A 21426-nucleotide genomic window follows, 5' to 3' on the forward strand; every position below is an offset into this window, starting at 1 on the left:
ATATTTAGAGAGAACTATAGTGAAACGGACAACTTAATTGTTCGGAGACCTGGGTAAAGAAAAGATAGAAAGTAAGAAAAGATGGGAATGAAAAAAGTCTAGAATGAATGAGAGAAAGGACGTTATGTTAGTATTACAATAATGTGCTAAAATGCTCCATCTATTTTCAACATATGTGTACATGTTGAGTACATGGAATTATGTACACTTCAACATTCGACTTTACTTTCTAAATACAATAGAACAAACACAAGTTTGGATATTGAATGGCGTAGTGACCACCCCAAAATGTATTCTTTACTCCTGATATAAATACAGCCAGGTGAGCTAAAAAGGAGGGATCTATTCTCTAAGCGCATGTGATGTTATCAACGCTTTTAAAATTGGTTAAGTTTGTTAAGGAGCTACCATTTGGCAGGATGAGCAACTTGGCAAAAAAAAAAAAAAAATGCAGGATGACAATTTATGTAAAAAAAGTCAGGATAAACTAATAAAAAAAAAAGGCAGGACGGAATAGAGTGAAAAATAAAAAGGCAGGACAGAGATTACAACTAAAAAAAATGCAGGACACAATTTTCATCCTAGCCCCCCATAAAAATCAAATGGTAGCTCCCTTAGGTAAATCTGATCGAAATATTTGCCAGCAAAGCGTGGACACAGGATCTATATTTCAATTAGATTGTCTGTTATGAAGATTTTACCTGTAGTGTATGTTATTGTTTACTTTATTAAAGCGCTATTTTTAGATTTTACATATTTATGTCACGTGGTTATATTTATATACGACTTTTTTTAACGGCTCCTAAACATAAAGTAACCTCACTTGCCAGTTTATGCTGCGGAACTAGAGGATAACGGATGTAAGTATGAACTTATTAAGATTATATAGCATTTTGTTAACAGTGTGTATATACATTTATCAATACGCGCATGTATACAATTAATTATGAAGTGTCATTATTTTGAAATAGCCATTATCAGAGATATATATCTAGGCCTTTACCCTGGCATTATGTACGACAACATGTGAAAATATTGGAGTACTTATCGACGAAGTTCGAGCATCACAACGACAAGCTTCTCTTGATTTTGTTTTCATAAAAGATTGTTTCAGAGAACTTTAAAATTAAGAGGATTTCCAATCTACTATAATGTAGTATAACGAAATCAGAGATCTATATTTTAATTAGATTGGAGGATTTCAACAGAGATTGATTGTTGTCTGCCTTAACGTCCAGTGGCATATATTTTATGTATACGTCACATTATTGCAATGAAGTAAGAAAAAAATCTTATTGAAATTATATTTAGAATAAAAATGTAGTACTTATCATATAGGAGTCTTCATTTTCTTTCGAAGACATACATGTACATGTATGTGGTGATGTTATTTGTGTATAAAATACCCGATACACCTGTGAACTGCGTCTAACCTATGATAATACATTATTTTTCTACTGCTTCACGTGTTGATATGTAAGTCATCGATCCAAAACAGTCTTGTCAGGTAAGTTACCTTTATCACATATGATGATCAGTAAATTCTTTGTGTATTAGATTAATATGTAACGAGACGATACCTGAGTAAGCTTGGTTACATTGGGTTTAAATGGTTATGATCCTGTTCAGATGGGCTCAATGTATTATAACTTATTTAATTTTCATAAAACTGAAAAGGTGCATCACCTCGTTCGTAACTGTAATAGTTATGAGTAAATAGATATAAGAAGATGTGGTACGATTGCCATTGAGACAACTCTCCATCCAAGTTTGAATTTGCAAAAGTAAACCATTAAAGGTCAAAGTATATAAGTATATGAATCAACCATTAAAATATCGCATTTGTTTAATTTTATCTGTATTCATATTGTCACTACAATTATTTAAGTAGTCCTTCTTTTTAAATCCTTGTTATTTGTTTCGGCAATAATTTCTTGTCTTTATTGATCGATAACGATAGAAACATGTATTTTACACTTTTTTAAATAGTTTAAAGTTGTCGTTGTAGTTAGAATTGCGTACCAAAGAATGTACTCAGACCAAAAGCATTCGACTAGATTCTTAATTCCCGCTTCCTGCAAAAGCTGTAATTACATTACATTTTTATTGGTTTAATTTTACATGTCAGTGAAGCTTTGACATCGTATATTATATGCTTTATTCAGTTATGTTGTTAACGGGGATCAAATATACGGATGTACTTGTATATGTAGCTCCGTTTTGTCGCTTGTCAGACTTACAGCATTGATTTAAGTTATTGTGTAGGACGTTAAAAACGTAAAAACTACCCCCACAACGTAGCTTTCCACCGATATATTACATGTAATTGTGTGACTAAAGCAACTAATGCATTAAGGGAATTGAAGGTTCGTTTTTTCCAGTGATAATTAATCTTTAGTCTAAAACTGTTACAATACCTTACTGAATGATACAACCAGTGGCGGATCCAGAAATTTTCATAAGTGGGGGCCCACTGACTGACCTTAGAGGGGGCCCGCTCCAGTCACGCTTCAGTGATTCCCTATATAAGCAACCAAATTTTTCCCAAAAAGGGGGGGTCCGGGCCCCCTAGGCCCCCCCCTAAATCCGCCTATGACAACATTAACGAACAAGTTACCCTGATATAGTAATATTCTTAATTACTTTTAAAAGTAAATCCGTGTTAGTTACCGTCAGAGTACCAAACTTGTTGTTTTATTTTCTTTATTTGTCCTTTTTCATTTATCTTGCGAACAACATTCGAATTCTAATGAAAAAAAATATCACGCATGTAACTTCAGTTTGATGATCTCAATAGAAGTTCCATGGTGTATGTATTTAGTTAGTTTAGGTTATGCTACATTAACATTCAAGGAAAAAAAAGACGAAAATGTTTTATACTTTTTTGGTGAAAAAGTGCATAATTTGTCATAGATTTGGAATTTCATCGGGCATAATTTATTTTTTGTTTGTTTTCAGAATGGGTGCTACTTCAAGCAAAAAAGGACACTCCAATAAGGGGGAAGTTTTACAACAACAGCCTGTCCAGCCGACGCAACCTCCCTACAATGGTATTCCATGTGATTACCAATTCCTTAGAATTGACATTCCTTTTACTATTCAAATGAACTTATCATTTCTAAGCAACCCTAATATGCAAATGGCTACATCAGATCCAAATGCATATGTACCGCATCTAACACAGATGTATGACCTTGGGTACCGGCTTTTGTCCTTCCAGCTAACACCGGGATCTATTCAATCATCCGGATTTATGTCCATGACGTCTACGACAACACTTCGTGCACAGGCAATATTCCGAAAGAATGAACCGAAATTCCAACCAGACGAAAGGTTTTCGTTGCAAGTAATAAAATCGTCGATTGAATCTGGAACATTTCTTACTGGAGTTCATTCTATGTCCCATACATCGTCACAAACACAGTCGCAAACTCAGCATTTGTATCAAATGATAAATGACTACGCATGTCGAGGGTGTCGTCTGCGCTGTATAGAGATCACCGGATGTTACAGACCTCCCCAAGATCTGAATATGTACGGTCCTCAGACTATGGGAGTAGGAAGTGGTATGGCATATGGACAGGGTCACTTGCATTCGAGGAGCAGAAGTGAGTACAATTAACTTAATATCCTGAAATCATACTGGCAAAAAACACGAGTTTGACCTTTTCACTTTTATGCTTATTCGAACTAGAGGTCAGACGAGTTTGTACAATTTACTGCTTACAAAAGAGAGGCGAAAGATACCAAACGGACATTCAAACTCACAAGTTAAAAAAAAAGCTGACAACGCCTTATCTAAAAAAGGAAAAAAAGCAGCAAAGACACACAACAACACACAAAACTCAAAATAGGAAACTAAAGATTGACTACTACAAAAACCAAACCAGTGGGGGTACAACAATATTTGTCTAAGCTGTGCTTGTTAGCGAAGCTTGGGTACACATGATCTGTGTTTCTATCGGATTGAGCATGTGTCTGTCTGTCTGTCTTTCTGCCAAACAGACACACACCAACAGACAAAACACAACATAGAAAACTAAAGATTGACTACTACACTATCCAACCCAGTGGGGGTACAAAAACTGAACAATATGTGTCTAAGCTGTGCTTGTTAGCGAAGCTTGGGTACACATGATCTGTTTTACTATCAGATAGAGCATGTCTGCCTGTCTGTCGCAAAATCCTGAAACAGCAACACCTATATTAAGTGACAAACAAGTTTTCTAAATGTGGAACAACTTTAAATATAAAAAAGGCTGTCATAAAGTTAACAAATGATCAAATTGAGGATATTCTTCAACGGAACTGAACAAGAATTAGATATTGTGTTTATTAAAGTTAACGATATAAATTTTCTTATTTAATACTTTTATGGTTCACATAACAGGGTGTGTAGTAAACTGTTGTAGGAGTTCCGATAACGATATTACAATTTTACATATTTTCTAATGTGCTGTTTTTTTTTAGTTTATGGCGTCGATTTATTCTTTGAAATACCACAACACCCTTCACCAGAATTGTACCAGTACCAAGCTGTCCCACTGAAATTTACGGCGCAGTTAAATGTTAGCATGGGATTTGGTACACCAAATCAGAATTGGGGGTTACAATTAGACTGGCAAGGAGTAATGAATCAATATCTGGGAACAGGATGGCGTCTAATAGAAGTGTTTAACGATATGTCATCTGATACCTCCTCGGGTATGACTGGTTTTGGTTCAAGTTCAACCACATCCGTTTTAAACATCATCTTTATATTTGAGAAATCCCAGTCTCGTTTGAATGACCACACACCAATGTATGAAGGAACCATGGTTGAATACCAAGCTCCTGGGTCAGTATCAGCTGGGATAGGCACGTCTACCATGGTGATAGATACGAACTGGGACAATGTCATTGGAAATATGGGAAATCAAGGCTGGGAACTAATAACCATACTCCAAACACCAGCAACAACAACTAAAATGCAGTTTATGGGAGCTTCAATGACAAGTTTGATGTGGATGTTTTTCCAACGACAAATAGTATCAGCTTCTCTACCACCATTGGGATTTGATCCACCTGCTCCAGTTCTTCCTTACAAGCAATAATGATACTGTAGGCTTTGAAATGGCATTGTTTATAAATAGTGATTTTATGGGATATTTTTATATGTTGTGACCATGAAAATTAATTTTAATGAAATTGTTTTTACCCTTTTTTATGCAGACACAAATTATTGTATTTCATATTTTGTTTATGCTATCAAAATCCGTTTATCGAATTACTCCCCATTACCACCATTAGTGATTATCATTTGTCTTATCCAAATGTTTTGTATGTGTGACTGGAGAATGCAGAATTGATGACATGTCTTAAATAGTCCAAAACCTATTTTTTTTAACTACTGTAGTACTTCTTAAAACGACTTAGAATTTGAAATAGTGTAATTTAAATGACACTTATTTATTATTGAACATAAAGGATTGACTTCCTTTTTTGTCTTTGGGTTGATGTCTTTTTTAAAGATATCACATATCTCGTTTTGTTCAGATTGACTTATATTTTCTTTATTTATAAAAAGAAGGATCTGCAATGAGATGAAACTTTGGAGCTTGGAGACAAGGGGATGAAAAGAAAGAAATGGATAGAAACAAGTGAAATTTTCAGAGGAAAGGATGATGAAAGAACGAAGAAAAGGGACTGGGTATGCGAGAGACAGAAATATATATCGTAAACGGGAAGAACGAGAAAATTGAAAGAAAAAAGATATATCTATCTCGGTTCATTATAAATACCACATGTTTGTGTTTTCTTGTATTTAGATTTAACAAACATTTTTGTACATATTTAGCTCAGATTATATAATGTTTATTATTTTATTTCTTGTGCTTCACAAATTTTTAACTCATTGAATATAAGTTGCTCTCTAAAAAATATTTCACTTTATCACTAGTATCTATTTATTTTACTAAAAACATCAAAAGTTAAGGGGAAACTCTAATGAAATGTTGAGAGGAAACACAAATCAAATGCTGAAACAACTCATATTTCGACCCCCCCCCCTAAAAAAAAAACCACTTCAAAATTTTAAAGGGTCGAGTACTCCTAAAATTTTGTTGTTCTCTTTTAAAATAGTGATCAAAGGTACCAGAATTATAAAAAGTAAAAACATAAAAATACTGAACTCCGAGGAAAATTCAAAAAGGAAAATCAAAAATCAAAAGGCAAAATCAAAAGTCCAAACACATCAAACGAATGGATAACAACTGTCATATTCCTGACTTGGTACAGGCATTTTCTAATGTAGAAAATGGTGGATTGAACCTGGTTTTATAGCTAGCTAAACCTCTCACTTGTATGACAGTCGCATCAAATTCCATTACATTGTCAACGATGCATGAACAAAACAAACATACTTAAAGAGTAAAAATGTCAAAAATAGGGGTACAACAGTCAATATTGTGTTATCATCTTAATATCACTACATAAACAACAAATGTAACAAAGTAGCACAAAAAGGCATACATCAAATTTAACATTCTCATTTTGCTTTTCTTATACGGCTGAATTTATCTATGTAAAGTCTACCCATAAATGAAAGAAGGTTTTCATTACTGGTGTAAAATTGCGCGTTTGAAATTCGCACAGGTAGACATAAAAATAATTTTGTCGTATGACGGCATACATAAATGCAGACTCACGTAAAGTAGATATAACAAAAAACAGACTTACAGTAAAATAATAAATAAAATAATGGTGTGGTTCAAAGTATGACGGGACACATAAGTACAGTTTCACGTCAAATACGGCTGAATTTATCTATGTAAAGTCTACCCATAAATGATAGAAGGTTTTCATTACTGGTGTAAAATTGCGCGTTTGAAATTCGCACAGGTAGACATAAAAATAATTTTGTCGTATGACGGCATACATAAATGCAGACTCACGTAAAGTAGATATAACAAAAACCAGATTTAACAGTAAAAGTAATAATAATAAATAAAATAATGGTGTGGTTCAAAGTATGACGGGATACATAAGTACAGTTTCACGTCAAATGTATATCATAAAAAACAGACTAAACAGAAAAAGTAGTCTTATTGAATAAAATAGTTTAGTCATTCATAGTATGTCAAGATCCTTAAGTAAAAGTAATATCAATAAATGAAATAATTTTGCCGTTCAAAGTATGTGGTTTTACGTAACCACAGAGTCACTTCAAATGAATATCTAAAAAAGACATATAAAAGAATACTATAATACGTAATTAAGATGATAACAAACGTCAGTACGCAAAATCTATACTTCAAGACCATCTTGTATTATTTGTGAAGTTGATACGAAATATTTATCAACAAGTTCTGGGTATCTTCCGATGAACTTTTTTAGAAAAAGGACGAGACGTTCTTTGGAATGTAGGACAGAAAGTCACAGGACAAAAAGTCACAGACAAAAAGTCACGGACAAAAAGTCACAGGACAAAAAGTCACAATTCATTTTTTCTGATTATTTTCTTTGAATAAAAACTGCTTATTTCTAGAAAAATATTTTTGTCTTTTTCTTGAACTATTGTATATAAACCAACTTTGTTAACAAAATTTATCCAAAAAATATCAAAGATGATCAAATAATTGTTAAAAAAACAAAGTGTCAAAATGGCTTGGCACTTAAATGGCTTCATGGTGCCAAGAAATATATCTTTTGCATGATTAGAATTAAATAAATCTTGATTTTTCAAGTATAATGACACATTTCCTAAACTTTAATATGAATATATGTATTAAAAAGTAAATATTTCAAGATATTTCTCTTATATATTCAAACAATTGTCGACAAATTATTTGTGACTTTTTGTCCTGTGACTTTTTGTCCTACCAAATTTGTGACTTTATGTCCTGTGACTTTTTGTCCTGTGACTTTCTGTCCGTTTACCGTTCTTTGACATACCCCTGGTTCATCAATTTTCTGCTCAGACACTGGTGACGTTTTACAAAGTCTGAATAGGAGCTGCAAGCTCTTGAATACCTAATAAGTTGGGAAATGTATATTCCATATGCAGGTGAAGTTGGTATATTACTACTAAGGTGGGGGAAATTGATAATTTCAAAATTAAAATCGTCTCGTTTGTCATAGATTCTGGTACTGAGATGACTGTGTATGTCAAATTCGAGGTATAAGTCTAAAAATGAGGCAGAGGAAGCCGTGTCTGTGGTCTCTCTAATTTCTAGCTCTGGTGGGTATATTAATGGAATCCAATCAGAAAAGCTCGGATTGTTAATGGAAAGAACATCATCAATATATCTGAAAGTGAAATTAAATAACCTGGCTTCTTTGATCTTCTTGTTTTTGACAAGTGTCTGAAGGAACTCCGATTCATATGAAAATAAGAAGAGGTCGGCAAGGAGAGGCGCACAGTTCGTTCCCATAGGAATGCAAATACATGTTGCCTACCATCTATAATTTAGTACGCCAGACGCGCGTTTCGTCTACATAAGACTCACCAGTGATGCTCATATCAAAATATTTATAAAGCCAAACAAGTGCAAAGTTAAAGAGCATTGCGGATCCAAAATTCACTTAGCCATACCTAACAGCACATCATCCTCCACACTAAATATATGTTGAGGGGACCACTACTAATAGAAAGCAAACAAGTAAACACAATAAATCTATTTTTCTGTATTTTTGTTCGTTCAGAAGGTTTAGAAATGAGAATTAAAAAGTACTGTATTTGAAAGGTCAAATCATATGCATAAATATTTGTTAAAAAAAAAAGAAAACACTAGCCGCAATGAATGCCCTACATCAAATAAGAATTTAAAGACTACTCTCCAGTTCCCTTGAGATGAACCCCATTTTTTGGTGTGGTTCGAGTTGCTTAGTCTCTTATTTTTATGTTGTATTTTGTGAACTTTTGTTTGTCTGTCATTTTCTAGTTTAGCCATGGCGTTGTCAGTTTATTTTAGATTTATGAGTTTAACTGTCCCTCTGATATTTTTCACCCCTATTTTTATAAAATTATAATTCCATCAATATAATTATACCAAACGTATTTTATGTAGAGAAAAAAAAAACCACACTAAAACACACTATTTTGCTTGCATTTATTGATAGTAAGACTCGCAATTACAACCTCCGAATCTTCATGGTGGATTTTTTCAGAGAGGTTATTTTAAATGATTTATAAATAATACCCTGCTGGCCATTATTTCTATGGGTGTAATGCCCATTTAGCATGGCCTCCTTTCCTGTCCAACATGCATTGTACCACCATCCACCTTTTAAGGTGGAATCATCAGCACAGTTAAATGGATATTTGTCGTTATCTTGATCATATGTTGTGAACTTCATCCCATTGTAATAGCTCATTCCGTCACCTGAAAAGAAAAAGAATGAAACTTCGTTCCCGCTTTAGGTATCAGTCTTAACAACGTTTTACAACGAACGAACACTATTTTCCTAGCACGGTCTACATAATCTGTACAAATCTACGAAGATTTATTTTTAGCCATGGCGTGGTCAGTTTAAATCTAAAATCTATGAGTTTGACTTTCTCTCTGGTATCTGTCGTCCCTCTCTTCTTGAATGTAATCATAAGAATACTCTTTATCTATACATAGTTATCAAATGTGCCAGGATTATAATTTAGTACGCTAGACGCGCGTTTCGTCTACATAACACTCTTCAGTGACGCTCATATCAAAATATGTATAAAGCCAAACAAGTACAAAATTGAAGAGCATTGAGAATATATATATAAGACGGTATTATGTCAACGAAAGCTGGATCATCACGAGTAAAGAAATAAACAATTGAACACTGATGAAATGTGTGAGACGAGATTTCAATGGACGCAATATTAACCACGACATGTTATTTTTCTGCTAGATATAAACAGTACATATACTTTGTCGTGTTGCTCAGTCTTTAATTTTCTATGTTCTGCAGTTCTGGGTTCTGTTGTTTGTCTTTTGGCCGTTTTGGTGTTATTTTTGCTAGTCAATATGTTTTCGACTAATGAGTTTGTATATCCCTTTGGTATATTTCGCCTCTCAATTTTGTATCGATAGACACGAATTTAATTGGATTATTCTTAATTTCGTTATTATTAGTAAAATCAGATAGAAGAAGTCTGTTGAATTTGATTAGTCATGAGAAGCGTTAAAAGACCGGTTTCAGCTCTTCGTGCCTTACACATCAAAGTGTATTCAACTCCGCATTTTCTGTAGATTTTTTTTTTTAATTGAATTCTTCGGCATAAAAGGAGGACACAAACCAATATCAAATTATGTTATAGTACAGTAAACTCAAGTGCCCTTTTAAATAATTTAGTGTTTTTCTCTAGGTATTGTAAAAACGCGTTAATTTTTTCTCTCAATTTTATTAGATTATTCTTACGAGGAAATGAAGTACGGACACTTTTTGTACTTTTGCACTAGAAATCACAATATTTCATAAATATCCAAACCTTTTTAGATGTTAAAAAGCAAAGTATATAGTTTGCCAGAATTCATGCGTTTTTCATTGGCAGATATTTCACATTTTCGTTTAAACGAAAACGTGAAATATCTGCCAAAATACTTCATAAGCCTCATTAAGTATCTATGATAAGTTTATTTAGATATCGTACCCAACAAATTTTGATAGCAAGATTGACCAAATTTGGTCTTATTATTAATTTATTATCAATTTTATCTCAATTTTGATGGGGACTGAACAAATATGCAATGTTTTGTTTTGAAAATAACACGGAGGCAATAATTCTTATAAAATGAAACAACCCTTTTCTACATGTGAAAATGCCTGTAGCAAGTCAGGAATATGACAGTTCTTGTCCATTCGTTTTTGATGTGTTTTGTTATTTGATTTTGCCATGTGATTATGGACTTTCCCAATTGATTTCCTCTAAGTTTAGTATTTTTGTGATTTTACTTTTTACCACTCTGTACCTAAAGTTAATTTAAGGACTCATCTCTAACATTTATAATAAAAGCAATGATAAAGAACTGAACGCACACATACAGCTTTAAAACTTTAAATTCGAATGATTTATGAACATGACCATCTCTATGAAAAAATCGTTAAAACTGTGTAAAAATATGTTGATAGGGCATGTCTATTAAGTAAGTATCACAAAAAGGCAGATTCTGCATGTGAAAAATCATTCCATAAACATTAACGCAAACGTCAAAATGTCAGTAGTTATCAAAGATACAAGGCTTATAATTTAATACGCCAGACGCGCGTTTTATCATCTACATACACTCATCAGTGACGCTCAGATCAAAATAGTTAAAAAGCCAAACAAGTACGAAGTTGAAGGGCATTGCAGACCTGAAATTCCAAAAAGTTGTGCCAAATAGGGCTAAAGTAATCTATTCGTGCGAAAAGAAAAATTTTAGTATTTCGAATAATTCATACTTTTGCAAACAGTGAATATATAAAAATGACCATATAATTGATATTGATGTGAACACTGAAGTGCTGACTACTGGGCGATTGCCCCGGGGACGAAACGTCCACCAGCAGTGGCATCGACCTGGTGGTGTAAATAGTTATCAAAGGTACCAGGCTTATAATTTAAGACGTCAGACGCGCCTTTCGTCTACTTAAAACTCATCAGTTACGCTCAAATAAAAATTGTTAAAAAGTCAAACAAGTTCAAAGTTCAAGAGCATTGAGAACCCAAATTCCCAAATCGTTGTGCCAAATACGGCTAAGGTTATCTATTCCTGCGATAAGACCAACCTTAGTATTTCGAATAACTCATACGTTTGCAAACAGTAAATTAATAAAAATGACCAAAATAATTGATGTTCATTTAAACACCGAAGTGCAGACTATTGGGCTGGTGATACCCCGGGGACGAAACGTTCACCAGCATTGTCATCGACTCAGTGGTGTAAATAGTTATCAAATGTACCAGGCTTATAACTTAATACGCCAGACGCGCGTTTCGTCTACATAAGACTCATCCGTGACGCTCAGATCAAAATAGTTAAAATGCCGAACAAGTACAAAGTTGGAGAGCATTGCATGAAAACCCAAAATTCCAAAAGGTAGTGTTAAATAGGGCTAGGGTTATTTCAATCTTGTCTTGGAAAGAAGACAGATCTATACCTTTTTAGCATCACAATTTATTTTATTTACCTGCGTTTCCTGAGTAATTGCTAATGATCAATTGGTATTTTGTAGATGCGTCGCCTATTGAGAAGTTTCCATAAAATGCATAACGCTTGTTTCCGTTCCAGTCCTCCACATCTATCTTAAGTTCATGATTTCCCTCTAATGTTAGTTGCGCTATATTCTTGTTGCCTGAAATATATGTCTGTATATCAATGACTATAACAAAACAGAACACAAATATTTTAATTAAAACTTTGTTATCCACAAGTTGATGAAATGCATGAGCAAAAATATTTGATACACATAATATTTTCAAAATATGATGAGGTGTGGGCTTTTTTAAAGCCTGAATTAAAATCTTATGATTTGCTAGCAAGGTATTTAAACAAGATGTACACTTACTGGTAAAAAGTTATATTACAAAAAATAACCTTATTACACTGAGAGAAAAAAAATCTTTGAAATTTCTATAAGATCATATTTATCTTACCTAACCAGAACTCCCCATGTATGTCTCCAAATCCATTTTCATAATCCTTCCAATTTCTGTGGAATTCAACACTACCATCATACCGCTTTTGTATAAGCTAACACATTAAAATAGAAATAAAGTGAATTACACATATGAATAATTCTTATCGCTGTTGTTGTCAAAAGTAAAACCACAAAAATAATAAACTCAGAGGAAAACTCAAATCGGAAAGTCCTTAATCAAATGGCAAAATATGAAACACATGAAACGAATGGAAAACAACTGTCCTATATACATATTGTATTTCTAAAATCTAGCGTATGAATTGGAATGAACTTTCTTAAAAAGAAGCAGTGAAATCGACAATGTGGTTATAATAACAAGTCGATAGCCTTGAGGTCAGGCGATTTTGTTCTATCCACTAAAATTTACACCCCGCGAAAATAACCCGCTATATGGTAAATAAGACGATGTAAAATGAGTGCCAATAAGATGTAACTATCCGTCCAAGATGCAAAAAGGAAATAGTTATAGGTCAAAGTACGACTTTTAACACGGAACTTTGACTTACATCGATAATCGAGCTATGAAGAATCTCAAAATGACGAGTGTAAAAAACTTCAAACATAAAACCAATCTATTTAAAAAACGAGAAACACTTATGAACCACCACCGATCACTGACCTGAAACAGACGTGTAGCATTACAATATAAATAGGCTTAACTCGATCAGCCTGTTTTTATGTGTTTTCAGCTGTCTCATTGGCATTTTACATATAATTTCCGCAAATGTACTACTACTTTTAATTACAGCAATGAATAAAAAAATTAAAAAGCTGAAACATGGATATCAAAGAAGTTTGTTCTTGTTTATTCTTTACACAAAGGAACAATCAAGAGACAACTGTATTGTATTTGAAGCTTTGCGGACGTTCATCAATAGTTATACTGTCGCAAATTTAGTAAACCTGGCGACGTGTTGCGGAACAAATTCCGCGAAAAAATGTTATCTTCGTTTGAACCTAATCTAGGTACGCATTCGGCCTTCAAACGTAAGCACCGGGCGTTTTCTGGAATGTCACTAAATTTGACGAAAAGAAAATTGTTAGGTGCAACATGTGAGTTTTTTTTTTATTATTATTGCAGCAATTTTATATCAATACATTCCGTCCGCACTTCAAAATGTAGGCTTCCTTAGTTACAGACAAGGAGATAGAGAATTTTACGCTTACTGTCATCCAATCAGAACCATTGATACAAACTAATTGCATCATAATTTCTAATATACTTACAGTCCATCCTCCTTCCTCACATTGCATAAACAGTCTTTTGTTACCGTCAGGATAAATTGTTTGTAATCCAACTTCTTTGTTTGTGATATCTTTGCATTCTTGTGGCAGAAGCCCGTCTTATTATAATAAAGAAATATTTTTTATACCTTTGAACTAGCTCTCACAGATTCAATCTCTATGTGTAACATTTTCACCAGAATTTTAATTACTATTAACCTATTCCTATGGATTTAACTTTTCAAAACATACCATAATTTGTTTTCCATCTGGAACTTAAAACAATTCATTGGCATTTTTAAAATGATTGAATACTTTGAATTTTGTGATTAAAATTCTTTAATTCAACAACATATTATTTTACGAGTAGATCAAGATTCCTTTCAGGAAGCACGTGTCCTATTTATTATGAAACGTTCTCCATTTTTACGTAAGCTAAACTATCTACTTACGTTTCAAATCACTAACACTACTCAGTATTTTGTCAAGTTTTTCTTTGGTCGAATCCGTTTCTAAAGAATTCAATCAATGTTAATTAATTAGAGTAAAACAAATAAGAACCGAATGAGATGAAATACAAATTGCCGTTTACCCGTATGTTCAATATTTTAAGGTGCAAAATCAGAATGAAGATAAGTAAAATGATTTTTTAGTCTGCAAGCATTTTCTATGAGACAATGTTAAACTCCGATTTGATACTAGCAAAACAAGTAGAAAAGTATCAGAAAAAGATTAATTTGGTGTTTTTTTTTAGTAAAAGATAATCAATAATAAACAAAAAGAATTAAAGAATACACTATACTATATGGAATTCAAATTTCACTAAAGCAATTAAATTTAAACGTGACTATATTTGTAAATGTGTGCACAATTTTAGTGCTGCATCTCTTTGCAATCTTCTCATAGTTTTTTTGACATTCGCTATACAAAAATATAACAACACATTTTACTAAAAACAAAAACAACAAACAAGGACTAAAGACAACTACTGAATTACAGGATCCTGACTTAGGACAGGCACATAAAGAATGTGGCGTGGTTACACTTTCCTACATTGTTTTAATAATAAAAAAGAAACAAACGAACCGTTCAGCATATTCTTAATATCAGCGGCAACTCTGGCTGTATTTCTGGAGTCCTCAGAGATGTTTTCAATTGTACCTGTCGAAAAGAATTCGTGATGAAAAATGGCATGAAAATCTTTGTTAAAATGTCGATGTTTTTAACATTTACATTTCATCATCATAAGATCAAATAAAATCAGAAGAATTTAAATGAGGTTGAGTAGTAAGTAATTATTTAGGTGTGACGGTTTTTTGTCAAAAATTCATAACTGATTGATTAGTTTCTTAACACAGAAAGGCTGTATCGTGGCGAAAATACTGTCGATAACCAAAAAAAAAAAAAGAAAAAAAGAAGCACATACAATAACGGGAAATTACTCATTTCTTAAATAACGGAATTTTGGTTAACAAAGATTAAAAAAACCAAACCATATCATATAATCAAGCAAACATTTTTTAATTTTTCTTGAAAATTTTGAATATTAATACGCATTTGGTTTTGAAGTTTAGATTCTAGTTACTGACGTTGTTCATCATCGTAACGTATTTTGAATTTAGGTATGAGTCAGCGTTTTTTTTTTGGAATATAGGTATGAACCTTAAAAAAGATTTTACATCTTGCAACAAACTGTCTCATTATGTTTAAGGCTTTGTTCACATCTTAATCTTACTTCCAATATATCCAAAATGCATTACACAGAATTTTGGTTGCGAAGGAGTAGTGATCACAAGAAAAAATGCGTTAAGTCTTGCAAGGGAGACTGGTTGGAAAAGCGATACAATATTCGATAAAACATTACCAATTGAAATCTTACAAAACACAATGTAAAAGTAGGGGAAAAAAGAACCACAAAAAAAAAAAAAAAAAAAAAAAAAATATGTTCAGAGAATAATTTAAAGTCTCGACCCAAATCAAATTTACTTTGAACGTCCCCTTTTTGAATATGCCTTTGAGTTCGGTACTTTTGTTATCCTTTTTTTGTAATAATGAGTGATAATAAACCACTTCCAATTTTGTCAACATAATGTCCGGTGTCAATCAACAGTTTACTCAACATTGAATACATATATAAATGATTCATGTGTACTAATGATGAATAAGGGAGATAACTTGCAACCATCAGTTTACAAAATACCGTTTCTGGTTACAAACGGTAGTTTACTGCACATCGATTCCAAAATTATATGGTTCTAGGTTTTTCATAGAATCGCTACGTTCGGTTTACATAAGAGCACCTTTGTTAGACCTTTCAAGGTCATATGCATTCCAACTTAATGTGAAAGATCCAAAAACTTTATCATATACTAAAATGAAGCTTCAACTAAGGTAAAATTCTAGTACAATAAATTTTATCCTTGACCTTGGCCTAACGTATAAGGTTCTAAACCAAGAAACTTAAATCCAAGGACACTAGGTGTCTGGTGTATAACATCATACATCACATTTAAGACTTTCAAAGTGGACAAGTCCCCTTTCAATAACTTAATTATTCGAGGATAACATCCTACAGAAACTTCGATGAGCAACACGACGATTGCCACATGTGAAGCATGAACTGCTTACCTTTCTGAAACACCAGAGATCACCCCCATTTTTTGGTGGGGTTCGTGTTGCTCATTTTGTTTTTGACGTTCTGTTCTGTATACTGTTGTTTGTCTGATTGTCCTTTTCCTTATTTCGCCATGGCGTTGTCAGTTTATTTTTGACTTATTAGTGTATACGTCTCTTTGTATTTTTTCTTCTTTCTTTAAATAGACTCGTCGGAGATACCAGAATTAAAATTTATACACCAGACGCGCGTTGTTTTGTTTCCGAAATGACACTGTAACCTTTAGACCTAAATGTTCTCCTTCAACCTAACAATTCTGTTTAAACGTTTTGTTCATATCTATACCGAGTTCCAAAACGATAGCCATTAACAAATTACAAAAATAGAACACATGGCATTGACTGTGACCTTGACTTCATTTTCTAATGTTAAAAATAAATAATTGCTTCGTCAAAATTATTCATGACATCCAGACGATGTCATGGACAATCATGGAGGAGAGTTTTGTCAATATCTTATACTGTTGCGAAAGAAAAGTGATTACAAGAAAAAATAAACGTCGGGGAAGAAGCTCTTCAAAAGAATAGTGTTCCGAAAACAGTGCTAGATTGAAAAACGTATAAACTGTTCGATTGGAAATATCCGAGCGACATCTTGCAAAGCAAAAAAGTGCGATCTTGCAAAGCAAAAAAGTGCGCAAGAAAAGGGCTGAAAAAAATATCAATAATAATCAGAAAAATATTAAAATGTCAAATGACATTATCAAATACCAAGTGTTCTTTCCACCAAAGTCAAAATTCACTTTTGATCAGAAAACTTGGATGAAAAAACCGGAGCTTCCAATGAACCTGATAAGGGTGGTTTCAATTATAAATAGTAATCATAATTAAACATACTCATATAATACCATTGCTTGAAGATATGAGTATTACATTTGAGAAAATGAAACCACTTGATGCGGCGAGATAACTTAATTCAATTACAGCTTTAATTGATTACTTGGCTATCTTGGTTTTTAATGACATCATAAATTGCCATACAGAATGTTGTTTCTTTTTCATTTAGATAAAGATTTTCTTTTAGGTATAGTTAAATGGCATCAGATTCTTAGAAGTCTTGTATTTTACTCTTAAGTAATAAACCCAATCATCTATTTAAAAGGGAAATAAAATACGAGTTTTATAAAAGAAATAAAAAATCGATTTTTTTGTTGCCAAGATTTATAAAATAGTACTAGAACACATCCGTGATATCGCGGGTCCGTGACTGATATTTAACTATGCGTATGCCTTATTTTAGTATTGGTATTGTCATCTGATAAAGTCATGCCGATTATAACATGTATAAGGTGAACAGTTTTCTCTGCTATCAAAGTCTTTCTGTTTGAACCCGTCGACCTGGAACCTATCAATTATTGTTAATATTAATAATTTGGAAAACAAAAGGGCCTGGAATGGAGTATTTTTTACTCAACAGTATACAGCAAAATTCTAAATACACTGTTTGGTGGTGCGCCTGTCAGATGCGGAACGTACAGATAAGGTAATAGGTAACAGGTGAATATACTATTGGTATCGGTGTCGGACTCGATCCAGAACTTCTTAATTATTGGCAATATTAATTACGTGGAAAACAAACGGGCCTACAGTAGAGTGGTGTAATTTTTAATCAACACCATTGTACTATATTAGTTATATATAAAATTGAATTCTTTGATTCATCGTTTTTACGTGATGACGGCTGACAAATTGAACCTCGTAATGTTGGTATTATAGATTTTACTATTGGCAGTCGGTTCGGTTAAATTTCGTCAAAACAACATAAAAATACAACTGATATGTATCAAATACAAATTAAGCAATAGTATAAACATGTCGCTTAATTTCCAGACTGAGAAAAAGGAATCGTATTCAATATTTAATATTACAGCACATGATAATTTTACGAAAAAGCAAGGTCCCTGGATATAAAAAGTGAAATATAAACCGAAATAAAAAACTAAAATATTCAACAGAATGAAATTAAGTAAAACATTTCAACTTCTATGTGAAGAAAATAGAAGCCATTTTAACTATGTCACTTTTTTATGAAATTTTATAAGCTTTAAAAAGTACTCGTTCAATTGCATCTTGCTGTTACAAAATGTTAAAAAATATTATAAATTAAGGAATGTATCTCCCTCATGCAAAGCTCTGATTCCTTTCACGGATTTGGCTATACTTTTTGGAACTTTTGAATTATAGCTCTACATCTTTTATATAAGCTTTGGATTTTACATATTTTGGCCACGATCATCACTGAAGAGACATTATTTGTCGAAATGCGCATCTGGTGCAGAAAAATTGGTACCGTAAATGTTATAAATGTCGAACAAATTATTAATGCTCAAGTAACATTAATACTTCCACAGATAAATTTATGCAAGTTTTTACGAAAATGCTATTTATTTTGACTTACCACGAACCGTAAAATATGTCACCGTCCAAACTACAACACCAGACAACACTAGCAATGTTAATATTAAAAGAAATAAAAATAACCATTGCTTTAAAGATGGTTTAAATTTATGTTTTGTTTCAATTTGTTTCTTAATTACGTCGTATGTATGGTCTTCACGTTTAATGTCCTCATACATTTCAATGGATGCCATATTAACAATACAATATGATGTATTTTCAGCTTCCTATGTATTTATATAGTTACAATAAGGAAGTATAACATATAACCAATAAACACTTTGACCATCATAAGTCACGTATGAAGTAATAAATTCGTACAATCGTTGTGATATTTAATACTTAACAAAATAGTTATCGTAAACTGTTAATTTTTATCCGTTGTAGGTTCAGCTCTTTTATTTATAAGTTTTGTTTATATTCATAAGATGTCTGATTATATACATGCTCGATACATGACAGTAATAAAATAAAATATTCCACCATAGTTTACATGAGAAAGTTTGCAGTAATATCGAAGAGAGTACAATTACTCGTTTAAATGTTTTGACCCGTTTTGTATGCACGAATACTTTTGTTCTGCAAGTATGTTCATGCTGCTACTGTAGCAATATAGAGGTAATCAGAGGGGTGGTATTTATCTTAATTCCAGATCTAAGGCGTATGAATGCATATTCCTAACAGTTCTGCTGCCATCAATCTTTAAAATCTTCCTAATAGAAAAACAAATATTTCTGTTTTAATTATACTGTATATAATGTAAAAGAAACGCATTGTCATGGTAACTAAACAAAGTCATCCATTATTTTTGAAATAGTTAAAGTATGATGGATTGTCTATCTTAAATTGTGGGAATTATATATTAATTTGATACTAAAAATTAAAATACAAAAATATCGAACTGAAAGAATAACTGAAAACGAAAAGTTCCTTATACAACAGCAAAAGCTCATACACATCAAACGAATGGAAAATATCTGTCAAATTTCTGATTTGTACAGACATTTCCTTGTGTAAAAAATGGTGTTTAAAACCTGGTTGTATAGCTAGCTAAACCTCTTGCTTGTATGACAGTTAAACTCCATTATAAAGTCGAGAAAAACGTGTGTACAAAACAAACAGACATAACAGGTAAAAAATGTTCAATGGTAATATACGCGTATATACTTCTATCCGTTTGAAAATGTGTCAGCTGGCTGTAGATAATTTGTTTGTCAACATTTTGCACTGATTATTTAATATTCAAGAATACTACAGGCAGTCCTGGCTTTACTTAATTAATATGTAAAACATTTAAGGTATTACTAAGGATATTTGGTATGATTGCCAATTCTACAATTATCTCCTACAGTCCAAATGACGTAAATTCTAGCAGCGATTGTACATCCTTTAAAGGTTAGAGCATCCAACTTATATTTTACAAACATTTTTCTGATTTAAGCATTTTCTAAATATCCTTATCTTGCTAGTCACTATATAAAATGACTAAAAATAACAAAATTCAACAAATTTCCTCTACAGTTTCAGGTAATTTGTAAAAAAAAAGATATCATTGAGATACATCTGACTGAAATTTTTAAGCAAAATTCAACGAATTGCCTGTTCAGTTAGGGTAATTTGTAGAAAAGGAATATCATCAGTGACATACATATAACCAAAACACAACATATTTGAAAAAATAACTAATGGTTCATTAAAGCTAAGTTTGTTTTTAAAATACCAGCTCGAAAAAGTGTGTTTGTCTATAACTATGAGTTTATGTTTGTCGCTATGCACTCACTCTGTATTTCAGACAGTGAATTTATGATCTTCCGGTTATGCTTGCAGATAGAAAAATTGTCCCCTCAATCTTTCCTAGTATGGGGCATCAGATTAAATGTACCGAATTAGAAAGACTGTGAATTCATTATCCAAATAGTCCAACAGGTTCCCTTCTTTAACATGCATACAAACTTTCGACCCTGGTATCTATGATGAGTGTATTTACAACCACTGGGTCATAAAGAATTATCATTGATATTGTCATAATTATAAATGACCTGTTTACAAAACTTTGAATTTAGGAAATACTAAGGCTTTTCTACCTCAGGTGTATTTGGCAAAACTTTTAGGAAGTTTTGCTCCTTAATGCTTTTTATCTTCGTACTTTATTTTAACTTTTTCATTCGAGCGTCACTGGTGAGTCTTTTGTAGACGAAACGCGCGTCGATATTTTAATCCTGGTATCTATGATGAGTTTATTTACAACAAAAGGTAATGTCTGACAAAGCCCCAAGACAAACTGACCAAAACCTGAGGGAATCGCTGCCTGAAATCCATAAGAAACGAGACCGTATGTTCCGACAGGGTAAGCGTCTCCTGCTATGTATTCATTTTTCTGCATCATGTAGAATGCTCTGATAAGTCAAAAGATAAAATACTGTCGATTCATATTCGTTAAATACCAATTTTCGTGGATTTCGTGGATACTGGTCAACCACGAAA

The 21426-nt window shown here is 32.6% G+C and overlaps 2 protein-coding genes across 3 annotated transcripts; one reads left to right on the forward strand and one right to left on the reverse strand.

The window, feature by feature from the left end:
* Positions 1–751: 751 nt before the first annotated feature.
* On the forward strand, positions 752–5864 carry LOC139516179 (uncharacterized). Of its 2 annotated transcripts, none has more exons than XM_071306087.1 (3): positions 752–860; positions 2959–3608; positions 4471–5864. In XM_071306087.1, exons 2-3 carry the CDS (start codon positions 2960–2962, stop codon positions 5091–5093), a joined length of 1272 nt encoding a protein of 423 aa, XP_071162188.1. In that variant the 5' UTR covers positions 752–860; position 2959; the 3' UTR covers positions 5094–5864. The 2 variants fall into 2 exon arrangements, with proteins under 2 accessions (XP_071162188.1, XP_071162189.1); XM_071306088.1 differs by lacking the exon at positions 752–860 and adding an exon at positions 1369–1507.
* A 3206-nt stretch (positions 5865–9070) lies between these two features.
* LOC139516180 (fibrinogen-like protein A) lies at positions 9071–19149 on the reverse strand. Its single transcript, XM_071306090.1, has 7 exons — positions 18944–19149; positions 14959–15033; positions 14325–14384; positions 13876–13991; positions 12602–12698; positions 12136–12300; positions 9071–9362 (listed from the first exon to the last, which is right to left on the reverse strand). The coding sequence occupies exons 1-7, from the start codon at positions 19134–19136 to the stop codon at positions 9112–9114; spliced, it is 957 nt and encodes a 318-aa protein (XP_071162191.1). The 5' UTR covers positions 19137–19149; the 3' UTR covers positions 9071–9111.
* Between the last annotated feature and the right edge of the window lie 2277 nt (positions 19150–21426).

The sequence above is a fragment of the Mytilus edulis genome, chromosome 3 (genome assembly GCF_963676685.1).
Source record: "Mytilus edulis chromosome 3, xbMytEdul2.2, whole genome shotgun sequence".
Lineage (NCBI taxonomy): Eukaryota > Metazoa > Mollusca > Bivalvia > Mytilida > Mytilidae > Mytilus > Mytilus edulis.

Excerpts from the sequence above, each read along its gene's own strand:
- LOC139516179 (XM_071306087.1), top strand. The coding sequence starts at position 2,960 with ATGGGTGCTACTTCAAGCAAAAAAGGACACTCCAATAAGGGGGAAGTT. Across the intron at positions 3,609-4,470 it reads CTTGCATTCGAGGAGCAGAA|TTTATGGCGTCGATTTATTC; the intron begins GTGAGTACAATT and ends GTTTTTTTTTAG.
- LOC139516180 (XM_071306090.1), bottom strand. The coding sequence starts at position 19,136 with ATGGCATCCATTGAAATGTATGAGGACATTAAACGTGAAGACCATACA. Across the intron at positions 13,992-14,324 it reads TAGTGTTAGTGATTTGAAAC|ACGGGCTTCTGCCACAAGAA; the intron begins GTAAGTAGATAG and ends TATTATAATAAG. Across the intron at positions 9,363-12,135 it reads CAATTACTCAGGAAACGCAG|GTGACGGAATGAGCTATTAC; the intron begins GTAAATAAAATA and ends TTTTCTTTTCAG.